The 13,935-nt window shown below is 48.6% G+C and overlaps 1 protein-coding gene across 4 annotated transcripts in view; it reads left to right on the top strand.

Annotated features, from left to right (window-relative positions):
* Positions 1-13,246, top strand: part of SLC38A12 (solute carrier family 38 member 12) — a 43,936-nt gene extending 30,690 nt beyond the window's left edge. For all 4 annotated transcript variants that reach the window (XM_054645010.2, XM_054645007.2, XM_054645008.2 and 1 more), the window contains exon 10: positions 9,678-13,246. In XM_054645010.2, coding sequence (XP_054500985.1) covers positions 9,678-10,438 — 761 coding nt within the window. In that variant the 3' untranslated portion in view covers positions 10,439-13,246. The remainder of the gene's footprint in view (positions 1-9,677) is intronic.
* Positions 13,247-13,935: the final 689 nt, after the last annotated feature.

Raw genomic sequence — 13,935 nt, 5'->3', positions numbered from 1 at the left:
CTTCCCACATACCTGTTTATTGTGTGGGGGAAAGAAAACCTTCCCATGGACAGTGGCTTATTCAGCTTACCTGTGCTCATTGGCTTGCTGTGGATGGGAATCTGACCCATGCTTTGCATCATGATTTGAAAAAAATCAAGCCTCCCTAAGCTGGGAGGTCAGTACAGACTTTGCAATGTACCTCTCACAGGACCCACTACATACCCTTCTCCCCAGCCTGGTGGAAAGTCCCTGGATTTCTGAGCAGAAGAGGCTGATGTAAAGCAGCACTGCCCCAGGTGTACTGGTGATTCAGATGATAGCAGCTGAGAGGATGGTTCTTGGCAGCAGAGAGAGCTAGCTGTGTGTGAAGGTCATTTCTGCTGGTGTTTGTAACAGTGTCAGCCTTGCCTTTGAAAGTTGCTTCCCCTCTTTCTCCTGATCTAAGTGATAATCAAATGTCACCACAGCCTCTTCCAGAGCCTTATGCCCATCACAAGCAGCACATCAGTTATCAAAGCCTACAGCAGTCTTATTCTACACCTCACAGATAAAAAAAAAAAATCATTCTCTCTCTGAAAAATAGGCTTAAACACTGGGATCTGAGCTAGAAATTAAAAACGGACCAGTTCAAAGAATGTGGAGATGTTTCAGGGATCAGCCCTTTATCTGGCATCCTCCCAGGATAAGGGACTAAGCCAGGACAGGCACCTCTGAAGCCTCTATAAGGAGAAAGTTGAAGGAGGAGCTTGGAAGCCCAAGTGTTATGCTGCTAGAGAGCCCAGACAGATGGGCTCTCCCTGTCTGGGCCTGTTGATCATGGACAGCTCATCTGGAAGGAAGGCTGGCATGGCAAGGCACTTCCCTGCCAGGAGTGATAGGAGCACAGAGGGTGGATCTGTGTCTCCAGGTGGAGTGGGGCTGGTGGCAGAGAGGGCTTCCAGAGGAATCGAGCTGTTGCCAGTCTTCTGAAGAGTAGCAGTTACACAGTTGGCTGCAGAACTGATTGTCACTTGGCATTGCTGAGTGCCAATGGTTAAACTCAGTGCAGCAGTTGGTGCTTGAACTGCTGGCCTTACCCTTGCTTAGAGATCTCTGTTCTCCAGGAGCTGGCAGATGAGTAAGGCTCTGCCTACCCAAGTTCTCATTCCTTTCCCAGTGCAGAAGCTTCTCAGAATGCTTTTCAGCCTTTTGCGGGTACCTAAGCTGCCTTGGGAGATGGGGCAGAGGCACCCTAAGGGGTGCAACAGGGAGCCTGCCTGCTGTGCTTCCCTGGAGAGAGGGCCAGTCATGAAATATCATTTGGTTTAAATCCTGACAGTGGTGGCTACAGTGAAGCCTTGTTTTGATTTGTGGTTAGAACCTTGTTGGCTTACCCAGCTCTGGGGCCATGTGAGTACAAATTGTTGCGGGGTGAGGAGGGTCCTTCCCCAAAGTGTAATTCCTGCCTTTTTTCAGCTCTCTTCCACCTCAGCCTCAGAAAAGTGTAGAGCTGTTATTAGGTCAATTCCTTTACCAGTTTTGGAGCCTGTTTCCAGGTCTCTTACAAAGTTATTGGAGCAGAGCTTCCTGCAGAAGGCTAAACCAACTGAGCCATCAATAAATTTAGAGCTGTTGGTATTTCCAATTCCATTGTTTGGATTTCAGAACCTTTTTTTTTCCTCGAGGGTTTAAATCTGTGGTAGCAATGGGTTGCTCTCTAAAGAGACTTGCTTATCTAGCTGTTTTTTTTCCTCTCATTTCTTCAATCCTGATCAAGTGGGTACTGTTAGGGGTAAGCTGCTAAAGGGCACGCTGTGCTGCCAACAAGAGAGACTGATCCAGGCAAGTCCCATACACCTCTCTCAGCAGAGGGGATGCAGCTCACTGGGGCACAGCCCTACCTCTTTATTATTGGATAAAGTTGGATAATAACTGACTAGCAGCATCATGGGATAGGATATGGATTAGGAAAGATAACAAAAGGACAAAGCTTGGTGGAGCTGAGCAGCAAACACTGGCTATTGTGTATTAAGCAGCTAACCCGATTAATTGCAGCCTGTTGCAGCCTGAGATGTCCAGCTCTATAGGTGAGGACTGCTGGCTCTAAAGACATTGGTAGTGTGATTATTGCTGCTGTTATTAAATTGTCTCTGCCAAATGTTCCCAGACAGCTCCCACGTGGGACCTGTGCTCTGTGTGCTGCTCATGATGCTGTATTGTAGTTATCAGAAAGTATTGTATTTTAATGAAGAGATAGTTCATAGAGTAATAAACTTCTGGGTTTGGTTGAACAGGCTCAGTTCTCTCTCCCTATTGGATCACACCACATCTATTCAAGCCCTTGAGACAGAGCCTTCACAACTCTGCCCAAACAATGATCTCACAATTACATGCACAGGAATAAAATCTCTACCCCAGCTCTTTCCCCCGGCCAATAAGGTGGAGGGAAAGCAAACCAGAATTTCTGGGAAGTCTGTGTTAAACCCTTCTTTTCTCCATCCCATCCCTTTCCAGGATACTTGATAGAAGGCTTCTGGGGCAGGAACTAGAAAAGGGCTGTCCAGAGTGTGCTAGTAGGGCTGACTTTCTGTATCTGGTGGTTTCTCTGGTAGTTCTGCTCTTTCCACCAGAGCTCTGCTGTTTACAGCACTGCTCTGCGGAGAATTGGTCTCAGACCATCTCACCTTGTGAGCAGTCTCAGGTAACTGGCACTGCCATCCTTAGCAGCAGAGTTGTCTGTGCTGGACTTGACTCACTGCAGAAACCTGGAGTCACTATGCTGCATCCCTTCAAGTACTGAGATGGAGAATTACAGAGGAGGCTGATTTAGGAGGGGGTGACAGTTATCTGAAGTCCTGCATTTCCAGTCTCCTGCTGAGAAATTAGTCTGCTAGTGCCCACAGTCCTCAAGGTGGGTGGCCTCTTTGCAGATCAGAAATTGAGCTTTCTGCAAATAGCTTAAGGAGGGATCATTGTGATCTCTGCCCCTCTCCTTTCACACTGCAGGGCATACAGGAGGATGAGGGAATTGGACTGTAAATCAGGACACTGTTGCATGTTCATTCTGACATGCTGCTTCAACAAAGTTACTTCATGTTCTTATATCCCTTCTGGAACAGATGAAGCTGCTGCTAGAGCCCAGGGTAAATAATTCACTAAGAGAAGTGAATATATTTATGAAGAGTTAGTTAAAATGCTGTGCTTCTGTCATGCCTGCTTTTGGGATTGTCGGCTGAGGAGCTCATTTCAGTGCTGTTTCTGGGAGGCAATGGGGTGAAGCAGTGCCTGTGTGAGAGGAAGAGCCTTGTGAGCTTCAGACACAGATGGAGAGTGATTTGCTCTTCTGGACAGGACCACTGAGATCCTGCCTGAGGAGCTGATGCTCCTGAAAAGAGCACTTTATTCAGGCAGCAACAGACACTGATGGGCCTGAGCTGAAGAAGGGGAGCTGGACATGTAAGGGCATATTCAACCCTGCAAAAGGGTCTGGATGATGGTGCCCACTCTGGTTTTCAGAGTGGGGCTGTGGCATGAAAAGCTGCTTTCTGTTCAGAGTGGACATTGGTGGAACAAGATGATAAAAAACTTTGCTGTGTAGGGCCCAAGGCAGGATGGGCAAGATGTGGCTAAGTCTGCAGAGCACCTGGATGTTATGGGACATGGGTGCTCTGCAGCCAGTACTTTCCAAAGCATGCACAGCTGTAGTTTGGGCTCACAGGGACACCAAAGTGTGTATTATTCCCTTCTCTCAGAAGAATAAATAATGGCATGGACAGAGAAGTGACTGTCAGAGCTAATAGGCCAAGCCAGCAGCAGAGCTGAGAGCAGAGTCCTGGTTGCAGGGGTTTTATGGTTCTTTTGCCAAAGGTGACTGGCAGAGAGAGGACCATAAACTACATGGGCAATTTTCCCCCAGAAGCAAACAAGCCTCACTGGCTCCTCTTTCCTTCCCATATGTTGAGAAAAAGCATCTGTGATAAATGCCCGAGTGCATGGCCATTTTTCTGCCCTGAGCTGTTGCTGGTGTGCAGATGTCTGTGGGACCAGCTGATGTGGGCTGAGATGGGGCAGCTGTGCTGGTTTCATGGCAGGTGTTGTTACCACTGCTGGGGAAGCTACTTGTAAATCTTGGTTATGGTATTGCAAGCCTGATGAAGAAAAGCAGGGATATGATGCCCTTAGAGCAGAGAAGCTCCACTGAACTGCTTTTGGTTGCCAAAAAGTCCTGGCAGTACTTTTTAAATGGAATTTGCCTTTGTGAAGAAAAGGGGCTCCACCTGGTCCAAAGCAGCAGTGTCTGAGATGGCTGCAGCAGGAGCAAGCCAGGCCTGGAGGAGTGGAGGTGCCTGAGAGGCTTTTTCTTGCTTTCTTGGTAAGCTGTGTCACACTTCTCTGTATAAGCAACAGTCCTCTGCCATGTGGACCCTCCCTCAGGCTTTGGGGCAGGGAGGGTAACACTGTTCAGACAAGTCCCTGCTCCCCATTAGAGGAAGGAGCCACAGTGATATTCCACAACTTTTGCTCATACCTTTGTTCTGGGAAGTAATTTCCCTCCTCTTTTCGTTCTGATGTTTCTCTCTGGAGAATTCCTGTCTTCTATGAACATATCCATCTTGTTTCCCCACAGTCTCTGCACTCATAAATCCTTCATCTTCCTAGAGATGGTGTTTTAGGCTCTGTCATTGTCAAATCCGATCCAAATCCGATCCTTAACTACTCCAGCTCCCACATCTAATGGAGAAAACCCGGTTTTCATGTTACCTCTTTACTGTCAATTCATATAGAAACCCCCTCTGAAGGTTGGAGAAGTTAATCAGTTGCTGCTCTGGAGTTTGTGGAGAACTGGAGGTCATGAACAAGTGGCAGGATATAGCTTCTGCAAGAGAAACTAGCTAAATGAGTTTTAAATTTAAAAATCAATGTCTTAATTTTAGGTACTTTGTTCTGCCAGCATGTTGGACTCCAGCTGTGCTTTAATACTTCAAATGACAAAGAATCCAGAATGCCTGGTGATTCCACAGTTGTAGTGGGCTCTTCAGCTTGCCCACATCACTGCTGGAAGCCAGATGGCTCTGAGAAGGGCCTCCAACATCCTAGAAAGACATCAGCAGGGAAGTAGACAGCACAAGTGTCAAGTGGGGATGCAGAAGGTAGGGCTGTCTTGACGTGTTCCTTGCCCATTCAGTGTGTACAGAGCAGATGCTCCTGGTTTTGTGCCTTTTCTATGAAAAAACTGCCTAATGTTAAACTAAATGAGATCTATTCCTCTGTTTAAGAGTGGCCTGCTGTGTTTTGACTTGATAAAGGATTGAAGTAGGGAGAAATCTTCCCCTTTCCAAAGAGACTGGGTTTAGGAAGCTCCTGAAAACGTCTTCTTCCTGGAATCCATCATTGTGCCTAATGTATGAAAAGGGAAGCAAGCGGCCTGCACTGGGATAGGGTGATCCATTATCATTATTTCCTGGCATATTGATTCTCTGCCTGGACAGGAAAGCTCTGTCACGCCGTCAGCCGGCGGTGACGGATGGCCCTGCCACAAACGTGTCATGGCACCAGCTCAGACAAATGGCTGGGGGGTAGGGGAGCAGCCAGGCGTGGGGTGGCTGCACACCACTGCCTCTCTGGGCCCTGGAAGGGGGGGCAGGCAGGTGTGCTGATGTTCTCTTCAGACTTTCCCTGCAGAAGGAGGAATGGGAGTAGCGACAGGGCTGGAGAAGATGTGAACAACTCACAAGTACCATGTCTTGCAGGGATCCAAGGGGGGCTAAACCAGAAGCTCATTCTGAGCATCAGTTCTTGCAGGAAGCTACCATGACAGGGGAAAAAAATGTGTTTGAGGCTTGGACTTATTTTCTTTTCTGCAATAGCCTTTGTGCAGAGAGATGAAACTCATGTACAAACACCATTTTTCATTTACAGAGGTGTTTTCTCTGACTCTGTAAAATGATCCTAAAACTCAGAATGGCTAAATTATCTTCTCTGCTTCTCTGCAGCTCTGTTATGTTTCTATCAGAATGCACAAAAATGTATTTCTTAATATCCCCAGACTCACATATTTCCCAAACTGTACTACTTTGGACGTCTGCTCATCCATATTCATCCTTACTTCACCTGCAAGAACCAGAGCAGAACTGCCCTGTCTCTGAATCAGCATCTCCTGAGTCAAGCAGGAGAGGAGCAGTAGCTGACTGCAAGGTCTGCTTTATCTGAGAACATTTGTTCCTCAGATAGTGAGGGGAGCAAAGAGAGTCTGCAGGAGAGGCAGTTGGATGGCTGGGATGAGATTCATCACAATTTTCCTTTATGGCATACCCCCTCTTTATTTTTTTCCTCAGGCTCACTTAAATCCTTCACTAAAAATGATGCTTGAACATCTAGAAGAGACAAGATGAGACAAGAAGTGGCCTCTGTGCCTTGCTGACTGCCAAGCCTGTGGTGTGGGGGCTTGGAGTGGGTTTAACACTGTGGAAAAATCAGGACAAGCAAAACCCTTGATTGCTTTTTAAGAATTTATATAAAACAAGGCTTAAAGCAAATTTTTCATGTAACTATCTAACAATCCAAGGTGCCATCACTGTCAACCTTGCTTTGTGGCTCTGGGTTGTTGATCATGGTCTGAGGGTGTTTCATACCTGGAACACATTGCTTGTGTCCTCTGTTCTGTGTGGAGAAGAATGCATCAAGGGTTTTTTTGTGAATCCGTGTCTTCACCAGGATTCTTGTGGCGAAGGAATGCTTTTGGACAGCTGATGTGACAACAGTAGGTGACGTGAAATAGTGTCATGTGGCTCTGCCTTCAGCCTGCTGTCCCAGGTAGGGGAAGTGAGTGGGAGCTTTGTGTGTGCCTGAGGATCTTGTGCTGCCTCTTTTCTGCTCAAAGCTGCCTGTCCGTCAGCCTGTCATCTTCCTTTCATTTTGACTTATCATCCAAACCATATCTAGGCTTCAGAGTTTCATTTTTTGGCTCGCCTCCTCTCAGGGACAGAGAGATAAATTTGACAGGCAAGTGTTTTAGCTCTTCAGTTCCAGGAGTGAGAAACTCTTCTGCCTCAGGGACTGAGAGAAAACAACCATGGGGCAGCGCTTTTGTTGTCTTTTCTGAGGCTGGAACTGTGCAGGGGGGGTTTCCAGTTTACTCAGCACCTTTCCTCTCAAGGGTCTTGCATCTGCAGTGCACCAGTGCTCAGGCAGGGAAGCAGAGCTTGCCTTGTTGGAAGCAAAACTAGTTTGGATCTTAGTATTGGATCCTCACTCCTTGTAATTATAATAAATTTCTGAAATGCATATTTAATGAAAAACAAATATATTTAATTCTAGCTGCATAAGCCAAAGACCATCCATCATTTAGGGAATCCACAAGAATTCTGCTCTTTCAGTGTTCCCTGCCAGAAAACCACATGTCAGCGCAGAGGAGAGTCTGTGGGAGATGCTTCAAGATTGGGGTGCTGCCTGCCTGAAACAGGACCTTCCCTGGTCCTGTTGGCACTGATGCAGAAAGTGGGGCTTTGAGCCAATGGTGAGAGTGGGTTTGGGGGATGGAAATAGATCACTCATTACTGTGTTGAGCAGAGCATGAGGAGATCCACTGTCCTAGTGTGCAGGGGGAGAGGTGTGAGACTTTTAAAACACATTAGCCCAGGTACAGGACCAGCTCAGGATGGGGCTGCAGAGCCTCACCACCTCTCCCAGGAAAGAAGAAAAGGAACAGTCTCAGCCATTTCCAGAGCTGCCCAGCCTGCTTTGTCTTATTACTCAGGGCATCCTTTCCTCTTCCTTGTAGCCTGTGCAACCCCAGGGAGTGCAGCCATGTCACATCACCTGGAACACAGCTCTTTCTGGGTCTCTTGCTGAGCAGATATGGCTGGCAAGCATCTCCCCTCCAGGGAGCAGTGGGGAGGCACAACAGCTGTACCCCTGTTCTCAGTGCCCCTCACCTGCTGGGCTTGAGTGAAGGCAAGGGGAATTGCACACCCCCAGAGCAATGAGCTGTTGCCTTCCATAGCTCTGTGTGACTGCCCTTGGGGGAGGAAGTAGAGCCTAGCACTCCCAAAACAACCTGGCCTCATGGTATCGTGGAGGAATGGATCTGCTGCTGTCAGTGTGGTGTTTGGGGAGGGCTGGTAGACGTGCCCTGTCACTGGGAAACAGCTGGAAGCAAGAGGTTTCCTGAGGCAGCACAGGGTGAAATGCAGCATGTGGCTTGGGAAGAGTTCAGCATGGAGCTGCTGTTTGCTGCAGGAGAGTGTGAATTTCTGAGAGAGGGTTTTGGGAAGTGCTGGGGATATATGGGAGGCAATGTTCAGTGAGAATAATCTGATATTTTTGTGCACAAGAGAGGCAGTATTCACTCACTGGTCTGTAACTGTTTTCCCTAGTCCCATCCCTGGCAGGGTTTCCCAATCTCCCCTGTTGTGGGGAGCAGGACTGAGCACAGAGCAAGCCCGTGATCTTGTCACCCCATGGTGAGCCTGCCCAGCTCCTAGCACTGGTGCCAGCCTCCTATGGACTTGAACTGTGCACTGCTCTGTTTAATTCCTCTGGATTTATATTAATGACATTCAAAGGTGTCTGTAGTAGTTGTTTCAGCATTTTGTTGATTTTTTTCATTACCTGATAATTCACAGCTCTGTTCCTGTGCCTCAGACTGGTGCAAGGACAGCTCTGTGCAAGCCACCCATTGCAGCACCAGACTGTAAATCTCACTGCTTACTGCCTTGCCAGGCAGGTCCTTTTCTCCCCATTACTTGTTAACTCCAGCAGCTGATGATCATCTTTCCTAGGTTGATGCAATTTTTGTGACACCAGAATTAGTTTTCTACTGCTTTTATATGCCATGGTAGGAATGAGAGTCTCACAGTAACTGCTCTGGCTCAAATTTCCGCCCTCAGAGTAATAAGGGCATTAGCCCAATCTCCTCAATTCATGTTGTCCCTGGAATGTTGTTATTTGTAATAAGCTTTGTAAAATGTTGTTAGGCTTTTTCCTGACATAAGTGAAGGGTAGACAAGCAGACTTTGTGTCTAGAAATGATGAATTTTAATAGCAGTCTTTCAGTGCTGCTTTAGTCCCTTCCAGACTGGCTTCTCCACCCTGGGATTAGCTACAGACAGCCTGTTCCTTCTACCCAGGAAATGGCTGGCTAGTTCTTGCTCTATCATGCTTGACAGATCCCAGGGACAGGAAAGCTTGCTAGTAGCTGCTGCTTTTGTGCATGTAGGTAGGGGAAGTCTTGAAAACACTAGTCCAGTTAGAAATGGGTAGGACTGTTACTGGGGTTGATTGGAGCCAAACATATTTCAGCCTTTTTGAAATGACAGTATTTAACCAGTGTGTGTGTGTGGCAGAAGCATCCACGGACCAAAACCCTTGAGGGCTTAGGGTTCACCAGCCGTGTCAGCCTTCTGCTTCTGAAGGGCACAGCACAGCCCTGTGCTCTTGGGGGTGGGAGGGTGAGTCCCTATGGGAAGGAGACTGGAGGGAGATGCCTGAGCCCATTCCCTTATCTGCTGACTGGCACTGACAGCACATCACGATTAATTCCTGTGCACCTTGCCTTTAATGTAGCACCCTCAGATAAGGTGGTGCATCAAAGAGATAAGGAGATGCTCTTGCATAGCAGGAGAAAGCCGGTGCCAAGACTGCCAGTGCTGTGGGAGGAGGTCATGAGGAGCATGGGCCTGGGCTTGACCTGAGACCTTCTCTCTCTCTCTCTCCAGCTTTCATCCTCATGATTATTCTGGCCCTCATCCGCATCAGCAGAGGCCAGGCTGAAGGTCACCCGTCCATGGCCGAGCTGTCGGGCATCCGCAATCTGTTTGGGGTGTGTGTCTATTCCTTCATGTGCCAGCACTCCCTGCCATCCCTCATCACCCCCATCTCCAAGAAGAAGCACGTCAACAAGCTCGTGCTGCTTGATTACATCCTGATCCTGGCGTTCTACAGCCTTCTGTCCTTCACTGCCATTTACTGCTTCCGCAACGACACCCTCATGGACATGTACACGCTCAACTTCACCAACTGTGAGATCGTCAGCGTGGCCTTCATTCGGTACTTCCTGGGCCTCTTCCCGGTCTTCACCATCAGCACCAACTTCCCCATCATTGCAGTGACCCTGCGCAACAACTGGAAGACCCTTTTCCACAGAGAGGGGGGCACCTACCCGTGGCTGGTGGATAGGATTGTCTTTCCTGCCATCACGCTGATTCCCCCAGTGCTGGTGGCTTTCTGTACCCACGATCTGGAGTCCTTGGTGGGGATCACAGGAGCCTATGCTGGGAATGGGATCCAGTATCTCATCCCAGCTTTCCTGGCCTACTGCAGTCGGAAGGACACCCAGCTGGTCTTCGGCAGTGGGACGGTGAACAAGCACCTCTCCCCTTTCCGGCACAGCTTCTGGATTGTGTTCGTGCTCATTTGGGGTTTCTCTTGCTTCATATTTGTGACTGCAAACATTGTCCTGAGTGAGTCAAAGCTCTGATGAGGGTAGCAGCACACTCCCTCTGGAGCTCCAGAGACTCCAGCATTTCAGCTCCCCCTCTGGAGCTGTGCACTGAGGGGGAGAGGCAGTATGAAGGGAAGTTTCCAGGCCGTTGGCTTGGTGACACAGACTTTCTTCACTCCACTTTGGGTGTGGGTGGAGTGGATTCAGCCTTGTTACAGTTCTGGTTCTCAGACAAAGCCCTGGGGCTGAGCCCTTGGCAGTCTGCACCGTTAACCAGTGTCCAGCCATTCCTGCCTTTGGCTCTGTCAGAGCAGCACATTCTCTGTCTGTCCCTCTGTGGTTCTCTGTGTGCTGCAGGTCTCAGCACACAGGAGAGAGACAGCCTTGGCTGCATCACTAAATGTCCCTTCTCCCAAAGGCAGGAATGTGCTGTGCAGAATCCAGCAGGAGTTTGGGATAACTGAGTCTCTTCTTTCTGCTGAGACTCCTTCAGAACAACCTCCTGTGCCAGCTGAAGGAAAGCATAAGGGTGGAAATAGACCTAATTCAGAAAGAAGTAATGTTGTGCTGTTACATTTTCTTTTTCTAGAAGCATTATCATGTTTGTGCACATTGCCTGGAATAGGGGATCTTTTGCTTAGAGCTGGATTTCTCCAGCCTGGGAGTTTACATTCACATTTCCATCCTGCTCTCCTGTGCTGTGACAGCTCAGTTGGGCAGAGCAATGCCCCTCTGCGTGCAGGGATACAGCTCTTCCCACTGGAAGGGAAATCAGCCTTGCTTCCCTCAGCTCCAGCAGGCTACTCGGAGCCTTCCACTGGCAGAGCCCTTCTCCCTTTCTCAGCTTTGCCCGGGGCTGGTACAAGCAGCCAGGCCCCGAACTCCAGCGGCCGGGATCGGGATCGGTGTGGGCTGGGGAGGTGCTAATTACCCAGTCCTGACACGCCAGAGGCTTCGGCTGTGCACACTGAAGCGTTCCCGGCTCCCGCGTTGGGTAATTAGCCTTGAAACAAGGTGGGTGTTAACTCAGGGGAATGAGCTGGTGCCAGGAGGAAGCGGCTGTGCCCTGGCTCAGCCCTGCCTGCAGCAGCAGAGCTCCCAAAACAAGGGAGCAAAACCTGAAACCCTGCTGGAACTGGGCTTGACCCTGTCTTGTCTTTCTGCACAGGGTTAAGGTGGGCTTGGGACTGCTCCTGCTCTGCTTCTTTCAGAATTGGGCTGCTCCTACCTTAGGCAGCTCTAGGAGAGGCTCTGCTTTTAGGATGACTATGGTCACTGTAAGATCCCACTTTGTCACCAGGTCCTGTGTTCAGAAGCCCTAGGGCACAGATCGTAAGGGGTTTCCTGACAGAAGAAAGAACTTTAAAAGTTTTCACCTGAACTATTTTAAACCCCCTGTTATCAAAGCAGGTTCAAAGCCAGGTGCACATCAGATCCTCCTGCCCTCTGCACTTACTGCAGTATTAAATGTCATCGCTCACTAAAGCAAGCTTTGAACTGCAGCTCTTTTTAATCAAGCTCTGTTTTCAAGTAGGACTTTCTGGTTTCCATATGACCTGAAGTGCTCCTCCTGGGGGAATATGCAAGTACCTGGAGCTGTATAAAACCACTTCATAGCTTTTAAAGCAAAACCCTGCACCTCTCAAGCCTGAGCACCGCCACTGTGTCCTTGCTGAGCTGCCTGCAGAGAATCTGGAGAGACTGTTCATCTTCTCTCCAGCTTGATCCTAAACAGGCATTTGCAGCCCCTGCTAGTGAGTTTAAACATCCCCAAGTGCTCCTGGAAAGCTGATGTGATATCTTCAGTACCAAATTAAGAAGGTATTTTAGAGGTATCTGGTGCTGGTGTCTTTTTTAGGAAGCAGTAGTTTGGAGGGCAGATTTATGGGGCAGCTGAGCTGGGAGCCACCTGCGTGGCAGCTGGGAGCTAGGCAGAGCTGGAGGGAGAATTGAATGATGATGAAATAAGCCTTTAGAAGCTGGAGAGGCTGAGGGTGCTGTTCCTCTGCATGAGTGTGCAGATGTGGTTTCATGGAGGGGCTGAGGGCTGTCTGCCCTGAGCTGCCCATGCATTGCAAGACCCTTGGCTCAGCTCCTGCCCTCCACATGCCCATTTCAGTCTCTTGCCTTCACATTTCATTGCAGCCAGGAAACAGGGCTGTTCTCTGTTATTTCATCTCCTTTCACCCTCCCTTCCCTTCTCAGGAAGGAGGGAGCCCAGCCTGGCACCCTCTTTCCTGCCATCTCTTACATTTAAAGATGTGCCTTCTCTTCCCTGGCCTGTGTGTCCCCCTCTACCCCTCAACAATGTGTGACAGTGACCTCTGAGGGGCTGCACCACCAAGAGCTGCTTGGATCCAGGTATTGGATGGAATGGGATGCTGAGCGCTTGTGTTCCAGCCCCAGCCTTTGCCATGGTACCTTACTGTGCTCCCCAAGGAGCATGAGTGCTTCTCAAATAAATAACCATGAATTCCCAGACACCTGCTGTCCTTGCACAACAGCAAAACAAATATATCCGAGGAATTGGGGTGATTAACAGAAAGAAGCTCTACAGCAGAGAACATTTTTTATATAAAACATGATATAGCGATATAGCCTTAAAAATTACTGGAGAAAACAAGAAGGGAGCGGTTCAGTGCAGCCAGCACTGGCTGAGGAGACACTGGGTGACCCCATGGTGCAGGGCACAAGCTCTCTCCTCTCACTCATCGTGAATAAGTCTATTTTTATTTGGCCATTATCAGCAGTAACAATTCATTATTGCAGATGCACACTTGATGCTTTGTCCTGACTGTAATTAGTTTTTTAAAAATGGAATTAAAACCAGTACAATGCACATTATACATCTGGTTTAGTCTGACTTCTTTTTCCATCCCTTTCTTCCTCATGCTTAGGCACGGAGCAGCTATTCCTGGAGGGGATGGCCATGACAGATGGATCTGCAGGCCAAGGAGAAATGGCAAGTGGAGAGGGTAATGGAGACCCTCACCTCTTCTCTATTAGCCTACTGCAACTCTGGGTGCTAGCTGCAAACTCAATTAAAACATCTGTACTTCCCCCTTCTCAATTACGGCTCCTTACACTTAAAGCCAAACAAATTGAATTGCTCCGCTGCCTCAGGCTGCAAAGGCAGTTTCTGCCAGCAAATTTATTATCACCATAAAGCGCAGCTTGATTTATGTTAAAATATTAAAGCAGATCTTTATGATGGAAATAAACACTTTCTACTGTGATTCTCTCGAAGGACCTCACAAGCAGCAGCGGATTTTGGGGCTTGGGCTGTAAATCTGAGGCCAAACTGGCATTGGGGAGGAATTCAGTCTATTGCAGCACTTGGAGGAGCAATGGCCAGGGAAAGAAAAACTTTGAACCTAAGAAGAAGCTTTAGGCAAAGCTTCACCACCATCAAGGAGCCATGTGTCCCTGAGGGGATTCAGCTGTTTGAAGGTTTGAGGAAAGTGCTCACCAGCCTTTTCCCTGGATGGATTTGGTCAGCACAGGAGCTGTCAGTGGGTCAGGAAAGGGCACCT

This window comes from Agelaius phoeniceus, chromosome 19 (assembly GCF_051311805.1).
Source record: "Agelaius phoeniceus isolate bAgePho1 chromosome 19, bAgePho1.hap1, whole genome shotgun sequence".
Classification (NCBI taxonomy): Eukaryota; Metazoa; Chordata; class Aves; order Passeriformes; family Icteridae; genus Agelaius; species Agelaius phoeniceus.
Note: the sequence above shows the minus strand (reverse complement) of the source record. Positions and strands in the feature narration are given on the sequence as shown.